Raw genomic sequence first — 19608 nt, forward strand, 5'->3', positions numbered from 1 at the left:
GACCTGTAAAGCTCTCTCATGGCTTCTTCTTTTGAATTCTTCATTTCTCCATGGAATTTCTGCAACTTAATGGCTAGAAATAACTAAATCTAGTGAGACCCACTCATGTATTGCTTATAAACTCTAACTCTATCGACATTTAATATATTGTTTTCTACTTCCATGCTTAAATTGCTCTATGGTTTGGTCACCCATGATATTTGTTAAGTTAAATTATGGTCGAGAAACTCTTTTAACTATTGAATTGAAGTAGAACTGTCATTGAATTCAGACCTAGGAATAGGTATGTATTAAGTTATCTCCTTGTATGTCTATAATTAATGTAAATTCTTCTATTGACACCTGATAATTGATTAGAGGTTTAGTGGTGGAATTTGACCTCAATTGTCTAAGAAATTGGAAATTGATGAACTCTTATGCATAGAGATATATTAAATAAGTCTATGGGTTAATGTTGATTTTATTATTGTTATGATAAATGAATAATAGTGTCTCATGAAGTCCAACCCCGACAATGTTTCCTTATATATCATTAGTTAATAAATTGTACTGCGTATTATGTGTTTGATAAAAAGCCTAAACAATTTTTCTTCTTTTAATTACATTTAATTTTCTGCTACTGAATCTAAGGGTAGAATAATGTTAGTTTTTAATAAAATCATCTTTGAAAACTCAATTCTTTATTCGTTAATCTTAGTTGACAAATTGTGAACAAGTGCTTGATATTATGAGTCCTTTGGGAAAACAATACTTGGACTTTCCATTTAATGCTACTTGTGTGATTTGGTTCACTTGCTAAATATAGTTAACAACATTCACATGGATCATGAACACATCCACACCTATCGCAAATGTGATAGGGAGGTGTAAAGTTAGGTACTTGAGATTGATCCTTCATCAGACTCTCAATTTGCTTGGACAATGCCTGAATTTGTTGTCCAAGGCCAGAAGTAGCAACTTCATTCTCCACTTGGTGGACTTCCCTTTTCATGATTCTCTTATCCCCATAAATGTTGTAGAGATAAGCACATGTCTTCATTGATTTTAATGGCATAAGTTTGTGGCTTCATCATCAAATTACCTTGACATGCAGCATCAAGGCTAGTCCTATTATGAAAGGATACTCCACCATAGAAAATGTGCATTATCCTTTGCTGGCTGAACCCATGATGTGGGCAACTCCTAAGCAACTCCCAAAATCTTTCCCATGCTTCTGACAAGTTTTCTTGCCCATTTTGAGTGAAGTTTCCAATGTCCCTTTAAAGTTTATTAGTCTTCACCACAAAAGGAAGGTGCTGGAACATTGGGTCCAATTGGTGATGGTATTCTCTAGAAGTGAACTAAGCCATTCCCATGCTTTCTTATTTAGAAAGAAGGGAAAAGTAGCAAGCCTTACATACTCTTTGCTAATGTTGTGTTGTTTGATCATGTCACACAACCTCAATAATCTCCTTAAGAGCACCATGAGGTCCTTATGGAAAGCTCTATTAAATTGGTTGCTTTCAATCATTTGGAGGAACCCACGTTTGAAGTCAAAGGTAACTCCCTAGGCCAGGGATGGTAATTGCATGATGTTGTTTTCTCTTACCTTTTGGGTGAGATAATCCATTAGTGTCTGTGTAGCATTATCTGCCTCGGCCATTGTTATTGCTTTTTTTTTTTTGAAGTCTACGAGCAAGCCTTTCTATCAGAGGTTCTTCTAAAAGTTCTGGCTTTCGGGGCCTAGTTTGCATGCACTATCAAAACAAGCAAAAAGGGATCGAGCATAATAGGCAGTGGGAAAATAAATAACACAAAAACAAATAAAGAGTTAAATAATTACTATGAACAAAATTAGTCAGTTAACAATACTAATTACTTGGGAACTCCACAACTAGTCCCCAACAACGACACCAAAAACTTGATGTATAAAATATGAATGCACGAGGGCAAGTGTACCTTACGCGGTAGTATCGAGGACTAAAAGTTCAAATATTGAACCCAAAGGACTAATTGTGTTCCCAAAATAATATATTTTGTAACTAAGTAATTGAAAAAGGAATATGAAATTAAGATATGATTGATGAGAAGTTATCTAATGCAAAATTGAATCTAAACAAGCAAGATAATGTAAAAGATTAGATGAAATGAATATCTAGGGATTATGATTCCACACTAACCAATTCCCCAATCCTAATTCTAATAAGATTCTTACGAATGCTAATTGTCGATTTCCCAAGGTCAATTATTAGCCATTATGGTGGTCTAATAATGCTATTTACCTTAAACAATACTCAATTAATGGTTGATGTATTAATTTAAATCAAACGATTAAAATTGATGACTAGGATGATTAATCAGTTTCCTAATCAACCTATCGGGGATTATCCAATCAGTTTGACCATGCAGTTTGGTATAAAAAAAACTATCTTTCTAATTCTACCAATTACTTGTAGATGATCACTACTATGCAATCGATTAAGTATTAGAACAATCATTTTTAAATAGAAAATAAAAGCGAAGAAAAGAAAAAATTAACTGAATAACATTGAGAATCTCATTAAAATTAAGAAAAGGGTTCAAGGTAGGTTACTTCATAATCCCCGGACTAGGGAGACTAGCCACTCATAGCCATGAATACACTAGAAATCCTAAGAAGAAGAACAAACATACCAAGAGGGTTGAAATTTGAGTGATGAATCTTCCCAATTGTGATCTTTGCACTACATTGGGGCTAAGGATTCTTACACAATGCTCTCGTTCTTTTAGAACTCAAAATTTTGCACAAGAGTAAAAACTCGAAAACCTAGGGTCTAAAAGAGATTATTTATAACAAAAGATTTAAGTGACAACTAGCACGAATTGATCAAAGCCTTGATGAATTGATCAGGGTTGTAATTTTTTAGATGCAAATCTATGTTGAGTCATGATCAATCCATCAAGGCCTTGATGAATGATCACGACCTTGATGAATGATCATAGGCTTGATGAAATAATCAAGGCCTCAATGGATTCATCACAACCTTGATGAAATGATCAGGACTTTGATGAATTTTTGACACTGAGCCCTAATGAAATTAACACAACCTTGATGATGTTGAAGTTGGTCATGATCCTGATGATTAATCAAGGCCATGATGAATGGTTAGAGTCCAACTTTATCAGATTTTGGTTGTCTTTTTAGTCCTTTTTCTTCAAATACTCCTTAATCGCCTATTTAACAAAACTAAAGCATAAACTGTGAGTCCTGCCAACAAATTGTAGCATAAATGCACACAATAAGCCGAAAACTACACATAAAAAGGCAATCAAAATCTGATTTATCAAGAAGCTTTTGATGGAGGAACAATGGAGAATCCAAACGCATCCAGAGTTATTCGCACGTCTTAGGTTTCTCTCTTTTGCTCAACATTGGTAACCCTTAATTAGACAAAAAAATCTATATTTAAAGTTACAAACTAAATAGATTCTAAGCCCAAAATAAAAAAAAGAATGAAACAAACAGGGTAAAATTCACACAGGGTCATTGTACAGGTGCACGGTCCTTCTATACGGGTGCCCAATTCTCAGTCACTTCAAATTTCATCATTGCACAAGTGCATGGATTCCGTATGGTGGAGGGATTTGGGAAAATATGCTCTCTGGAAAATTTGGAGGGATGGTATAATAGGAGTGTAAAATAAATATTGGAGATGGGAGCCTAGCTTTATTATTTTGGAAGGATCACTAGGTGGGAGACAAAGCTTTAAAACTACTATTCCCAAGGTTGTTTGGAGTTTATGTATAGAAGAAAAATTCTCTAAAAGAGATGGGAAGTTAGGTAAAAGGTGAGTGGAAGTGGAGACTTAATTGGTGAAGACCCCTTTTTGTGTGGAAGGAGGAAACATGTGGGAGACTAATGCAGTTGGTAGTGATGTCATCCCCAATGGAAGGAGTTTAAGACTCTTGGCTTTAGATGAGTGGGTCGGCGAAAGAATACATTGTAAGTCAAGTTTATTCCATGTGACCAACATCAAATATGAAGACAAATGTGGACTATGACATGTTGAATTCCTTATGCATGGTATGTGCCCCATCAAATATGCTTGTTTTTTGTTGAAAAGTAATGCAAGATCGGATCCAATCAAAAGAGAACCTGTCCAAAAGAAATCTGTTGGTGAACACACCCCAGGTATGCCCCTTGTGCAATTCCTATGATGAATCAACATCACATATGTTGTTCTCTTTCTCCTTTGCATACTTTGTCTGGTTTAATATTTATAGATGAGGATGGACTCAAACACTTATACCTAGATGTCCATTACTGCATTTCTAGCAACATTATGGAACAACTAGTGGCAAGAAAGCGAGGAGGGCCTTGTGGGGGATATGGGATGTGATTGTTTGGAAATTTTGGAAACAAGGAAATGATGTTATCTTCAATAATGCACAACCAAACTTGGAAAAAATGGTTGATCACATAAAGATGGCCTCATGGAATTGGTTGAAAACACAATCACCAGGTTTTAATTTTAGCTTGGTAAATTGGATCATGAACCCATTGGAGTGTATGTTTGTTTTCTAGAAACAAGGATCGATTCACAGGGATAGATTAGGGGCATTACAATTTGCTCCTTGATTGTGTTGGTTGTTATTCCTTCGCCAGTTAGGCACTTATTTAGTAACATTTGATAAAATGTCGTGAAAGCATTTTAGTAACATTTATTCATGTTTTGGCAACATTTTTCAAATGTTGCAAAAGGCATACTTTGTTGTAGTCTGCAAACACTTTGGAAGGAAATGTTGATGATGGTGAAAAGGAAAGACGTTAATGGTGGGTGAGCATAGTGGTCTTGACATATATTATTTGGAGGGGTAAAAGTTTATTGATAGTGTAATTTTTAAGGTTTGTTAAATTAAGACAATTGTAGTTGGTATTGTAATTCCGCATTACTTACAGTCACTAAAAAACTTAAGGATTTTACATTTGGTCCCTAATGAAAAAAAATTATGTTGTTTTGATCTCTACGATTACATTGGCTCTGTTTATCCCTAAAATATTTTTAGATTTTTCTTTTAGTCCCTGAATTTTTTTTTATCATAACCTCCGTCATGTTTCCCATCAAATACTTATGTTTCAAGTTAGCATAGTGACATATACCAAATACAAAAAAAAAAAAAAAATTCAAGGACCAAAAGCCTAGGAAAAATTTATCAGGGACCTAAAGCAAAACTTGTAAATTTTAAAGGACCAAAAATATTTAAGTCAATTATATATGTGAGGTTTACTAACATACACCCACTTGTTTCTTACAAGACCAGTCCAATAGTAAGCGAGGCCTAAACAAAAAATTCAAAATAGACTTATTTTATTTTAAATAAGAGAGTTATTTGTGGGTCGGGGCCTTTTTACTTACATATTTGGTCTTTTTGCTTAAAAAACTCAACAACAACTAGTTTTTTGTTGAGAGCTTAAAGCTTAAGCTTGATCTTTAGTTGCTATACCCTTGGACCAATCTTGGATTCTTAAAAGGAGTATGTTAGCAAATCATAACTACATCTTATTTAAAAATACACCTAAGTGTATTGCTAATGTACTCCTTCTAAAAAAATAAGTAGTTGTACATTAGCAAATCCCTATAAATAAATAAAAACAAATGTGTGTTTGCGTGTGTGTGACGCTAGGAAGAACATTCCTAAAAAAACAAGTGAGTGTACGATAGCAAATGATCTAAAACATTTGTATAACAAATCTATAAAAGAACTCAATTATCAACCATAGACTATTTCAATTATCACCTCACTACTCTTCAAGATTATCATTAATTCATCACCATGACTATCACCATGATCTCCACTGCCACCACCGGATTGCTCATCATGGTCTCCAAGGTGTTGTTGGGATTTCATGGTCTATAATTTTAAAATTTTCCAAAAGACAGTGAGCGGAAAGAACCACATCTCATAGACCACACATTATGCAAGAGTCACTAAGGTTAGAGGTTACCTTTGTAGCGCGCTTTCAAATGACAACATTGCTTCTTTTTTTTTTTTATCACCAAGCATCGAAGAAAACGATGTCTCTACTCACCCGAGCAACACTAGAATGGGATCTTGGTGCTACGACGGTTTGGAATTTAGAGAGAGCTCACAAAAAAAAGTGTTTTTCTCATCCTTATATAGAAAACATGAGCTTTATCTTAATCCTCATAGAATATTTAATTAGATTCAATCTAATCTAATATTCTATCAATCAATTATATCATATTTAGTCAATTATCTTCAAATTAAATTAAATTGAATCGTATCTTATCAGATCAAATCATATTTGATAAATTAAAATAATGATTAAATCATATATAATCATATATCTCTTATCAATTAATCAAATCATATTTGGTCAATTAAAATATTGATTAGATCTTATCCAATATATTATCTTTTATTAATCAATCAAATCATATATAATTAATTAATCTTTGACTCAATTTAATTAACTGCATCATTATTTACTTTATGTGTGTGATCCTATAAGTTCTCACTAGAGTGACAATAATATTAAAAATTGTCTATATAACATTAAATATTACAGACAATGATTAGAATTTAGCAATGCATCACTGCCATCCAGCTTATGAAAAAATCGGTGATTCAATTTTAACCTTTCTGCAACCACATTCATTGTGTAGATTTTGTCCCGTTGTCCCAATATATTTATTGAACATGAGACACAAGATTTATCATCCTCGCTAAGTCCAACGTCTCATATTTTTCCATTTTCATGTGGTCACATTGCATATAGTATGCCTCACTTTATCAAGAAGCCCAAAGACATGACTCTAGAAGATACTTGCTCTTTAAAAATCAAGATTTTATAATTTATTTTCTTAGGAATAAGTTATAGAATTGAAAATTTTCATTTTCAAGGATTGGGAATGAGAAGAAGTTGTGCCTCTAGTACAACAATTTTTATAAAATTGAGATAGATGTAATCTTGTGCATTTTGATATTAATATTAGAACCTCATAATTTCTAACATTTTTATAAACTGTGGCTTTTGAGAAAAAATTGAAGAAAATTTTTATTAGAGAAAACTATAAAAAAAATCTTGTTATTTGAAAATTTTGGTATTTTAATTTATTTTAGTAACATGAAATCAAATTTAGTAGTTCAAATAGTGAAAAAAAATGAGATTCCAAGGCATTAAACCAAAGTCCTCATGGGAATGATACTCTACTTACATTATCTATTTGCACAACTAGGTGCACTTGCCTAAATTAGTCCAATAAAGAGTGAGAGGGAAATCAAAAGGGAATGAATGAGAGGAAGTTCGAATTTGTAAGAGACAAGAAGCAATTCCACATCGATTATTTTTAAAAACAATGTAGAATAGCCTATTCCACATTCGTTCAAAATAGAACCAATCTATAATAAGTTACTCTACATTGATTATTCTTAAACCGCTATCATGTACTTACATTTAATTTCAAAAATGTCATTGATTCATTATCTACATGGATTCTTAAAGAACTGATGTAGATAGGCAAGGTACAAGGCCTTTCGTATAGTAGTGATTATTAGCTATAAAATTTAAAATCACTACTACAAGACATGAGACAAAGGTGAAAACACTTAGACTAAGTTTTATAAGAATAAACTCTAATTTTTTTATATGTTATAAGCCTATTTTTATATGTTATAATTTATAAGACTTTTAAATAAGGTTTAAGGCTTAATTTTATATTTGAATTATTTTGAATTTAATGGTTTTTTTATTCCGTATGAATCAAAAATAGTATCAAGGGGTTTATAATAACACAAGTATCATGTTCAACTAACTAAGTTAGACTCCCTCGACAGTTTCAATTTATATGTAGGTCGCGCAGTATTTAAAGAGTAAATAAATAAGTGGTTTTGAATATATTATAAAAAGTGAAACAAATAACATTAAAAAAAATATTTTTATTTAAACTTAATTACACATTTTATTACCCAACTATCATCATTTCTTGCATTTTACTATCATATTTTTTTCAAGTTTCACCCATTTTACCAATCTATTAAATGTGTAATAGTGTTTTAGTGTTTTTTTTTAGAAAAAACAAATCAAGTCATTTTAATTTTACCTTTTTGATAGACACATTGTCATGTCGTTACACATTTAATATAGAACTTGCACAAAAATTGAAAAACATGATTGTAAAAATACAAAAATAATTAGATGGTAAAATTTACAAAATAATTATAATTAAGTAGTAAAATATCCAATTAAGTCTTATATTTACTTAAGTAGACTAGTCCATGGTCAAAAAGACCAGAAAGACATAAAACATTTACTTTTTAAATAAGCTTTTATGAAAGTATTGACCTATTTTATTTTTCTAAAAAATATTGGTCTGACCTGACCTAATATATAGGTTAGAGCCTTTATCGAGCTGACTTATTTTTGGTTTATTTTATTTTAAAAAAAATATGTAGAGAGCCCTGGTACATATAATATTGATGTACTGGAGTATTTATATATATAGCAATTCAAAAGAGTGTCAATGTAGTCCAAAAACACACCACTCACTCAATTTATAATGTAATTTGTATTTTTATTAGTTGGAAAAATATTTAAAGGTATTTTAATTTAGGTATATTTTATTTAAACATTTTTTAATCTATGTAGACTAATCTTTAAAACAAAAGGAATAATAAAAATTAAAAAGAGTTTAAGAATTAAATTTTAAGCTGTCTAGTGGGCATTTAGTTAAAATAAATGGGTGAAAGTTAACATAACACCATAAGTAGCATTGTAGTTGATTTAGGAAATAATCGAATTTAAAACGTGATCATATTCCATGCCTCAATGTAGATCCTGATGCTTCGGCATTCTTTTTTTCTTTAACATGTTTAAGATAAATATAGTTTTAGGTTGACTCATGCACAAAGAAATGGCCAACAATTTGCTATCCAGTCAAAAGTGAGGACCATAACTAGCTTGATCACAAGTTGTGATTACTATAAAAATAAAAATAAAAAAATTGATATACTTGTGAAAAAGCAATATAAACCAACCGACAACAAAGGAGAAACATAGGTTAGTTTCCTTGGTTAGGAATTAGAAGGAAAAGAATAGGTATGGTAGTTTAAATCACTCTCTTCCTTCCACTAAAATTATTTACGTAGACATAAAAATAATGGGATACATGCACACACTGTTTCTCTCTCTATCTATCTCTCACAAAAACACACTACAAGGACCTCTTTTGGTGCCATTGGCAGGCGGCGCCACTACCACAAAGTCGTAGAAAAAGTCTCACCCCTCTCACCCTTCTTCCACTTGTCACCACACTCTCTTGCTGTAAAAGGACTCTTTCATTTCTCTCTCTCATCCACAAATACTCCAACTAAAAACTAGGACTACTAGCCCTTAATTTTCACCGTACAACCCCATAAGAACTATCACTACAAGAACAAACTCCACCCTTGTTTCATTTTTAACAAACTCACTTCCTCCTCTCATCTACCTGTCTCTTTCTCTCCTCTCCCTCCCCCCCTCTTCTCTTTCTTCCTTTTACCTTTCAACCCAACCACCCTTGTAATTTTATGGCTTTGATATTGGATCAACAATCAAACTTCAAGCACTTTTGTAAAATTTGCAAAAAAGGTTTTGGTTGTGGCAGAGCTTTGGGAGGACACATGAGGGCTCATGGCATAGGAGATGAAAGTGGTCACATGGATGATGATGACCAAGCAAGTGATTGGGAAGATAGGTTGGGTGGAAATGTGCCACCAAGCAACAAACGCATGTATGCCTTAAGAACAAACCCTAATAGACTAAAGAGCTGTAGGGTGTGTGAGAATTGTGGCAAAGAGTTCTTGTCATGGAAATCTTTCCTTGAACATGGAAAATGCACCTCTGAGGATGCCGAGTCCTTGGTCTCGTGTCCTGGATCCGATGCCGACGATGGCGGCATCGGCAGTGGCCGGAGAGGATGTGGCTGGTCCAAAAGGAAAAGGTCATTGAGAACTAAGGTTGGTAGCTTCAATTACAATTGCCCATCAAGCGAGGAAGAAGACCTTGCAAATTGTTTAATGATGTTATCCAATGCCATTGTAGATCCTCTTATAGCCGAGCCAGAAGAATCTTGTGCATCGGCTAGCAAAGAGGAGGAACAACGAAGAAATCCCATGAACTTCATTGCACCATTGTCATACAAAATCAACAACAACAACCAGCACCTTGTTGATAACAAGGCCAAAGGGGTTGCCAAGGGCTTGTTTGAATGCAAAGCATGCAAGAAGGTTTTCAATTCCCACCAAGCATTGGGTGGCCATAGAGCAAGCCACAAAAAGGTCAAGGGTTGTTTTGCTGCAAAGCTAGACAACCTTGATGACAATATCATGGAGGATGATGTCATCACACATGAAGAGTTCTTCCCAACAAAATCAAACTCCACCCTCCAATTTGACCATGGAAGCTCCAATCCCTCATTGGCCTCTTCCTCTAAGAGAAAACCCAAAGTGCATGAATGCTCCATTTGCCACAGGAGCTTCTCTTCAGGACAAGCATTAGGGGGACACAAAAGGTGCCATTGGATCACATCAAATGCTCCTGACACCTCCACATTAACAAGATTTCAACCATTTCAAGAGCACTTGGATCAAATACCCAAATTTGATACCTCTTCTGAGCCTCTTGATCTCAAATTAGACCTTAACCTTCCTGCACCATCCAATGACCTTGCAAGAAGGAATGTGTCTTCAGAATTTTACTTGCGGCCTTGGGTTGCATCAAAGGATGCTAAAGATGATAACAAAAATAGCCAGTGTCAAAGTCTCCACAACCCTAATAACAATCTTGATATTGACAATGATGAGGACAAAAACAACAACAACTCAATGCAAAACATGGACAATGAAGGTGATAGTAAGATCAAGTTGGCGAAACTGAGTGAGCTAAAGGACATGAACACTGGTGGCAGTTCTTTGCCATGGTTGCAGGTGGGAATCGGTTCAACTGCTACTGATGTGGAAACTGATAACTGCTGAAGTTATTTGACAAATTTGAGGATCGCAATTAGCAATTGCTTTGGAGTTTTCTCATTTCTTCTGTATTACATCAACATAGAAAAGTAAGAACTTATACGGAGATTATCACAGTTAAAATATTAATTAATCATATATAACTTACTGTTTCTTTTGTAAATTTCATTTTTTGATATCAAGGTTTATTCTTATTAATAAATTAAATTATAAGATTGATATTTGCAAGGCATTTATATTGTTCTTCATTTTATAGTTTGTTTGTTTCTCAAAGTATTTTTGTTGTTTTTCATTCTATCTTAATTTACAAGATTCATGAGAAAATGCTTTCTTTTCCTGTGTAACTACACAATAGGGAGTGCTTTAGCAATTTGTGAATATATCAGATAACCATTTGTTCTTGTCAAAAAAGTTATGCTTACACAATTTGTCTGAGACTGATAGTTTGCTATATAGTACTATTATGTAGTCTTCTATTAAATTAGTTGATTAAATATAAATTTTAACCTCAAATTCATAAACACGTAATTGTCCATTAGTAATTAAATTGTTTAGATATGGAGAATTGAGAACTGGGTACTGTATTTCCAGAAGAGGAGCCTCTAAACACTGAAAATTATTATGCTTGTGTTTTTAATAATTTCATCAGAGAAAAAATAATTCAAAGGTTGAGATCCTGTTGAAAAACAAAGTACAAGATCGTGATCTGTTGGTATTCCCATATTTCACGTCCTACCATGATTTGTTTCCCCATACAAAGTTGGCCCATCCTTGAGTTGACCATAGTTTATGTGGCCCCAGCGTTTTCTGCGCTAGCTATTGACATTAATTGCTTGGATAGAATCCACACGCAGCCGTTTCTTTTTTAGTATTCATATACTAAATTAAAATTCTGTTTTTATTAAATTGTGTTTACGGTATGAAATTATTGTGCTCGAATTCAAAGGAAAGATTTTTTATTGGTGCATTAAAAAATCAAATAACTTGAAAGAATCAAATGGAAATCAAACAATGTACGTAGTTTTCTTGTGGCAATTTTCTTTTCTTTATACGAGTTTAATGGGCATATTACATTATCTCAATAATCACCCTTATCTGTTTGGAGGAGTAATCTCAAAATTTGAAGAAATTTGAAATGCATGAAATTTAAATTATTTTGATTTTAATTTTTTTTATTTTGTAAATGTTTTATTCAGATAAATAAAATTTCTTAAATATTAAATTTTTGGTTTGGTTAGCATAATTTAATTTCTCGTATGTAAAATTATATTTTTATATTTTAAATAAATGAAATTTTAATATTAAACTTTATAAAAATTAAATACTATCTAATTTTAAAATATTTAATTAAAAATTATTTTTAAATATTTAATAACTAAAATTCAAATATTAATAATGTTGACAAGGGTTTTTTCAACCAAACACAATCATTGTTGTATTTAGGCCAACATCAATCAGGATTATTTTTTGGCCCAAGTCGACTAGGGTTTATTTTGCCAAAGTACATCAAGATTATCTTTCAGCCGACATCAACCAAAAAAATCATAATCAGTGTCCACCAAAAAACTCTAACTAACATTGGCTAAAAAATAATCATGGGTGATGTTGGCCAAAAAAATTCTATTCAATGTCAACCGAAAAATCCTAACCAATGTCAGATAAATAATAGACCAAAAAAATCTTAACCGATATCAACCAAAAAACCTTAGTTGACGTCGGTTAAGAATTAGCTATGGAAAATGACAGCCAAAAAAACCTAGTCAACATCGATCAAAAACCCTAGTTGATGTCAACTAAAAAAAGATCTAGCTGATATTGTCCAAAAAACCCCCCAATTGATGTTAGTTGAAAAAAAAACCCTAGTCAATATTGGCTAAAAAATAGTCATAGCCAATGTCGGAAAAAAAAAAAACCTACCCAATGTAAGTTGAAAAAACACTAGCCAATGTTGGGCAAAAAACCTTATTCAATGTTGGCTAAAAAATAACTTGGGTCGATGTTGGCTAAAAAACTCTAGTTGATGTCAACTAAAATATAACTCTGGTTTATGTCAACCCTAGCAAACCTAATCAAGGTCAGCCGAAATAACTTTAGCCGACGTTGGCTAAAAAATAGTCCTGGTTGAAGTTAGCCAAAAAAACCCGTAGCCAACATCAGCCAAAAAATGCCTAGATGGCGTCAACAAAAAATAACTCTGATTGATGTCAGCCAAAAAAATCTTGTTGGTATCGGCAAAAAACATCATTGGCCGACGTCAACCAAAAATATATCCTGGGTCGACGTTGGCAAAACATTCCCATGACCGACATCAATCAAAAAATAATCCTAATTGCAAGTATCGAGCGAGAAAGTGAGAGAGTCACGAGCGAAAATGTGAGTGAGAGAGAACATTTTTAAAAAAAGAATATTAAATTCTTTAATTTTATAGAAATTTTGAAATCTCATTATTTAATTAATTAAAATTATTCATAAAAATACTACAATTTCAATTCCCTTTCAAATCCAAACAAATTAATTTTATCGTGAATAATTTTAAATTCACTTTAAAAAAATAAATGTCCGTACTATTCCCTTTCAATATCCTTAGATACAAACCTTTACTCTCATTGTTATTGTATTGTGTGGGCATGCAATGATTTTTTATTTTTTGTTTTTTGTTTTTTGTGCTCAAAAGGAGCTAGAGCACCAAAAAGAAACCTTTATTAACAACCGGGAGAGAACAAAATACAGGTCATATCAACCATTACAAAATTCCAAATAAAAGATGGCACAAAATAATAATCCTAGAATTTGTATCTTAGGATAGTCCAAATTTCGGAAGTACATCCCCAGCTTGATTCGTATATCCTATTAAACCTATAAAGAATAAGTATTAATTTAATAATTTGTTTTTTACGATGTTGGTAATAAAAATTGAACTTAAATCCTCATGTATCTACTCTAACCTCTCATTTGTTTTTTTACGATGTTGGTAATAAAAATTGAACTTAAATCCTCATGTATATACTCTAACCTCTCATCACTAGGCCCATCCTAGTAAAATCTAATAATTTTTATATTTTAAATATATGATAATTACTTTTTCAAATGTTTATTTTCTCTTTAACTTTTTAATTATCTAAAGTCGACGTGGATCTATAAATACACAATAAAATATCTCTCAATTATATAATGCATATTAATTTTTTACAAATTATTTTGAAACATTCTAAAACATTAATAATATCTTCTAGTAATTTTTTTTACTTACTAAATGAAAAAATATTAAATATTTTTTTAAAAGTATCTATGTATATAATCAACAAATTATTGATTCGAGTGATACTAGACTCAATTTCTTTATGCAAGATCAATCTCGGATTTTAGTGTTATGAATGAAAAAAATTAATTAACATGATTAAATAGAGAGACTTTACTAAAAGTGATTAGTCATGTCCGTCAACAAATATTAATCATCTAAAAAGCTGATAAATATTTCATATCAATAATATTATAATAAAAAAATATTTATCTATATCAAGAATATTAACATGCATACATTATGTGCAAAGAATAATATTTTACAAAAATGGTCACTTTCATCCTTAAACGATAGGAATGAAAATAAGTTAAATCGCTTGACGTAGGCCTATGGGCTATTCTACATCAAACCTTGCACTCGTCATGCTTTTTATAAAACAAACCAGGACCCTGGCTTTTATATATAATATTAGTTGAGGTGATGTAAAAAAAAATATATTCAAACTAATAAATCACTTTCTTTTATTGGCAGAGACTTTTCTTTTATAACTCTTTATTGTTAGTAGTATTTATTTTTTGGATTTCACTTCTATAAAATAAGTAAATGAAATTAAGTAATTTTAATGGTTGATGAGAAAATTGATATTTTAACGCATACATGATTTGTTGAAGGTGAAAGACCTTATAGAAAACCATTCGGGTGATTGGAATATGCATTTTATTGATAATTTGTTTGACCATTGTGACGTGCAAGCTATCATTCGCGTTCCTATTCTAGATGTATCGAGAGATGATATTCGGATTTGGGCTCATACTAGTGGAGGTATGTATCAAGTGAGAAGTGCATATAAATTGATCCTGAAAAAGTTCACCAACTATGACATGTTGAGAGTGAATGGAGATTGGCGGCTTATTTGGGATTTGGATATTCCTCCAAGAGAGAAGGTATTTTTATGGAGGTTATGTAGAGACTGTCTTCCAACAAAGGTCAAACATCATTCTGGGGGGTTGATTGTCCTTCCATTTGTCCGTTATGTGAGCTTGACGTGGAGACTTCTTTCCATACGTTTTTTTCATGCCCTATCAATGAAGGGTTCTGGGAGAGAGTTAAGTTGAGGGAAGCTATTGAGGCTCGTTCCTTGTAGGTCGAATCTAGCTAACAATTGGTGTTCTTGTTGCTTTCTCAATTGAGCATGGACAAACGTAAGTTTATAGCTATGCTGCTTTGGAGCCTTCGGCGAAGGAGAAATGACAAGCTATGGGAGAAGGTGGATGATTTCTACCTTGGGTAGGCAAAAGCTAGAATGAAATCCAGGGTATCCGAGATCTGAACCTGCCAAACTGCTTCGAGTAATTGGTACATTCCAATTTTGGGACATATAAAGTGCAATGTTGATGTTGGATTCTTCCATGATTGTAATGTTACAGGGGTGGGGTGTTGTGAGAGATCACGATATATGGTGCTATGCTACTATTGTTGGCTGCATGGATTGGATGGAAGCTGAGGCTTGGGTGTTGCTTACAACTATGGAGTTTGCCATCTCCCTTGGTTTGCAACAAGGGGATTTCGAAATTAACTGTAAGACTGTGGTGGATAAAATTATCAAAGTTCCGTTGATCAATCTGAGTTTGGTGTAGTTTAATCCATAAATGTATCAGAGTGTTTCAACAAAATCCAACCTTTTATATGGGTTCTGTAAAGAGACAGGTCAACGGAGTTGCCGATGAATTAATTAAAGTGGCACCATTTAATTCTAGACTCTATTTCTAATTGAGCAATTGATTAGTAAACATGAGTATGTTTCAGTAAAAAAAAAATATACATTTACATAACTTGTTACGAGTGGCTGGTGTGCATATAAAATTAATCATTAATTTTTCATTAATTGATGGTAAGATATTTTAATTAACTTTTAGTTTTTTTTTATAAGTTGAAAAAGTTATTTAATTATTCATTAAATAAATTTTTTGGAATAACTTCTAACAATTTTTGAAATACTAATTAAAGAAATATTTTCTAAAACATTAATTTTTAATTTTTAATTTTTTATATTTTTTTCAATTTTTATCATTAATATATTTATCAAATTTATTTATTATTATTTTTTAATAAATCATAATTTTTTTTTCATTTTATACTTTTCATCAACTACAACAGATCATTTTATCATATACTTGTATTTTAATAAATTAATTTTACATCTTTCAACTACCAATTAATTTTTTAATTTTTAACTTTCAACTAATTTTTCAACTTAATTTTACACATATAACTTTTTTTTTCAACTTAATTTTACACATATAACTTTAATCACTTTAATGAATCTTATTTTTGAATCTTCAAATTAATTCAAATATCATACGCTTAAATATTCTCACTACTCTAAGTCTCTAACACAACAACATGCTTATGTAATAATTTGATCTTTGATTTTATTCTCCGTTTTCCCCCATCCGCACGTCTGCTGTCTAGAAGTGCGGGCTAGTTAGCAATTGGGCTAGAGCCTAACTGGCAATGGACCACTTCTTTAAAATAGTTGAAATATGTAAAAGGCAAAAAAAAAAAAATCTCCTAATTAAAAGTTGATGCTGTCATAAACTTTTTTTTGAGAGGTAATGCTATCATAAAATTAATATTATTTCTTCTACAAATTCTCATCGATTCCCCCTGTATTACTTCAGGTGTTATCAACGTGCTACAATCAAGACATTTCAATTGCAATTGTCGGAGAACAATATACAATATTTTTGTTTTAAAATATTTATTGTATGATTTCCTCAATTTAAGGGAAGGTCCTCGATAATGCTAAAGTATACAAATTAACTTTACAACTTTTTCATGGCTTGTGAGAGTGAGAGAGAGAGTTTATTTAAATTTATAAGAAATTTTCTTGATTTTTCGATCTTTTCTTTTCTAATTTAATTATTGAGGTTTCACACGCAATTTCCTTAGGTTTCTCACAATTCCACATTCGAGGGAGCCATGTAATTTGTTGGATAGCAGAATAAGAATACGCAAGGGGGATATGTTCTTCAACCAACAGGTGAAATGATCATGTATTTGGTTGTCACCAATGTCTAAAATCTCCATCATGGAACAACTAGCCAGATATTTTGGTTTTTGGAAGCTTTCCTTGTATAGAATTGCCATTTAGATGTAGTGTTCTTAAGAAACACAAGCCAGGAAGAAAATCAATAGTGCCACTCAGTTTTGTTCCTCCCCAAATCTAGTATGCTAAGAGTTCCATTCATTGCAATCAAGCATTTCGGAACTGTGCCAGTCAAAGAATTATTAGAGATCGAGGTCGAGTACTTTAGGATTTGGAGCATTGCATATTGTTTCTGGGATATTCCCTTGCAAATTATTGCTCGCAAAAGAGAAATATAGTACTTTCGAGGTATTTGACAATTTTTTATGAGATTACAGAACTCAAATTGTTACTTGAAAAATCTAAATAGACAGCTGATTGGGGTAGAGTTAGAAGAGGTCCATGGAGAAGATTTGAATGAAAACCAAGGGTGTAAAAAGAAAACAAATTGTTCAACATAGGTTTCTCCCAGTCAGTTGTAGAAGTAAAACTTCATGGTGAATCAAAGATGATTCAAAGGTGTTTTGATGATAACAATGATGATAACAAAAGATGATGACAAAGGTGATGACAAAAAGCTCAAAGATCAATCAAAGAACAACTCAAGTGATCAAAATAAAATCAAGAACAATTCAAGAGTTCAAGATAAAATCAAGAAGAATTCAAGACTCAAGAGGAGAGTTAAGAGTCAAGAATCAAGATTCAAGGTTCAAGATCTCAAGAATCAAGATCAAGATTCAAGACTCAAGATTCAAGAATCAAGAGAAGGCTTAATCAAGATAAGTATGAAAAGTTTTTCTCAAAAATTGAGTAGCACATGATTTTTCTCAAAACATGTTTACCAAAGAGTTTTTACTCTCTGGTAATCGATTACCAGATTGTTGTAATCGATTACCAGTAGCAAAATTGTTTTGAAAAAGTTTTCAAATTGAATTTACAACATTCCAATTAATTTCAAAAAGCTGCAATCGATTACAATGTTTTGGTAATTGATTACCAGTGCCTTTGAACGTTGAAATTCAAATTCAAATGTGAAGAGTCACATCCTTTCACATAAAAGTTTTGTGTAATCGATTACACTAATTTGGTAATCGATTACTAGTGATTGTTTCTAAATAAATCAAAAGATGTAACTTTTCAAAAGGTTTTTTACTTTTTCAAATTGGTTTTAAGTTTTTCTAAAAATCATAACTCTTCTAATGGTTGTCTTGACCAGACATGAAGAGTCTATAAAAGCAAGACTTTGTTTTGCATTTCAATGATCTTGAACACTTATTCATACAATCCTTTACAAGCCTTGAATCTCTTTGAACTTCTTCTTCTTCTTTGTACCAAAAGCTTTCCAAAAGTTTTCTGGTTTTCTAAACCTTGAAAACTTGTGCTATTCATCTTTTCATTCTCTTCTCCCTTTGCCAAAAAGAATTCGCCAAGGACTAACCGCCTGAATTCTTTTTGTGTCTCTCTTCTCCCTTTTCCAAAAGAACAAAGGACTAACCGCCTGAATTTTTTTGTGTCTCCCTTCTCCCTTGTCAAAGAATTCAAAACGACACAGTCTGAGAATTCTTTTGATTCTTCCCTTTCCCTAATACAAAAGTGTTCAAAGGACTAACCGCCTGAGAATTCTTTTGTATCCCCATTCACAAAGTATCAAAGGTTTAACAGCCTGAGATCTTTGTCTTAACACATTGGAGGGTACATCCTTTGTGGTACAAGTAGAGGGTACATCTACTTGGGTTTGACTGAGAACAAGAGAGGGTACATCTCTTGTGGATCAGTTCTAGTAGAGGGTACATCCACTAGGTTCAAAGAGAACAAGGGAGGGTACATCCCTTGTGGATCTTTGCTTGTGAAAGGATTTTTACAAGGTTGAAAGAAATCTCAAGGACCGCAGGTCGCTTGGGGACTGGATGTAGGCACGGGTTGTTGCCGAACCAGTATAAAAACTCTTGTGTGTTTGTCTCCTTCTTCCCTACTCTTTTACTTTTCGTTGTGCATTTAATTTTCGCTTTTACTTTCTGTTAAGTTTCTCTTCTACTCCCCATTCTCTTAACAATTTAGTAAAAGCCTTAGAAGAGTAATTTTTAATTAGTAAAGGTTTAGGAATAATTAATTCAACCCCCCTTCTTAATTATTCTGAGGCCACTTGATCCAACATCAGTCAGGTAGTTATATGAAAGATTGATGTGCATAAGAAAATAGTTTTCCTAAATCCAGTGTGGTATAGTGCCAAAAAAAATATGGTTATTTGATAGGTCAATGTGTACTAGCTAGTGAATGGTTTTTCAAGAAT

General features: G+C 32.3%; 2 protein-coding genes and 1 non-coding gene across 3 annotated transcripts; all 3 read left to right on the plus strand.

Annotated features, from left to right (window-relative positions):
* The first annotated feature begins 1161 nt into the window (after positions 1–1161).
* LOC112997878 (small nucleolar RNA R71) lies at positions 1162–1268 on the plus strand. Its single transcript, XR_003262936.1, has one exon. It is a non-coding gene; the product is annotated as a small nucleolar RNA R71 (small nucleolar RNA).
* An 8281-nt stretch (positions 1269–9549) lies between these two features.
* LOC100793846 (zinc finger protein ZAT1) lies at positions 9550–10995 on the plus strand. Its single transcript, XM_003516388.3, has one exon. The coding sequence runs from the start codon at positions 9550–9552 to the stop codon at positions 10993–10995; it is 1446 nt and encodes a 481-aa protein (XP_003516436.1).
* Positions 10996–14940: 3945 nt separating this feature from the next.
* On the plus strand, positions 14941–15867 carry LOC106799827 (uncharacterized). The gene is made up of 2 exons (XM_014779544.1): positions 14941–15174; positions 15658–15867. The coding sequence occupies exons 1-2, from the start codon at positions 14941–14943 to the stop codon at positions 15865–15867; spliced, it is 444 nt and encodes a 147-aa protein (XP_014635030.1).
* Positions 15868–19608: the final 3741 nt, after the last annotated feature.

Source organism: Glycine max, chromosome 1 (genome assembly GCF_000004515.6).
Source record: "Glycine max cultivar Williams 82 chromosome 1, Glycine_max_v4.0, whole genome shotgun sequence".
NCBI lineage: Eukaryota > Viridiplantae > Streptophyta > Magnoliopsida > Fabales > Fabaceae > Glycine > Glycine max.

Excerpts from the sequence above, each read along its gene's own strand:
- LOC100793846 (XM_003516388.3), top strand. The coding sequence starts at position 9,550 with ATGGCTTTGATATTGGATCAACAATCAAACTTCAAGCACTTTTGTAAA.
- LOC106799827 (XM_014779544.1), top strand. The coding sequence starts at position 14,941 with ATGCATTTTATTGATAATTTGTTTGACCATTGTGACGTGCAAGCTATC. Across the intron at positions 15,175-15,657 it reads ATATTCCTCCAAGAGAGAAG|GGGTGGGGTGTTGTGAGAGA; the intron begins GTATTTTTATGG and ends GTAATGTTACAG.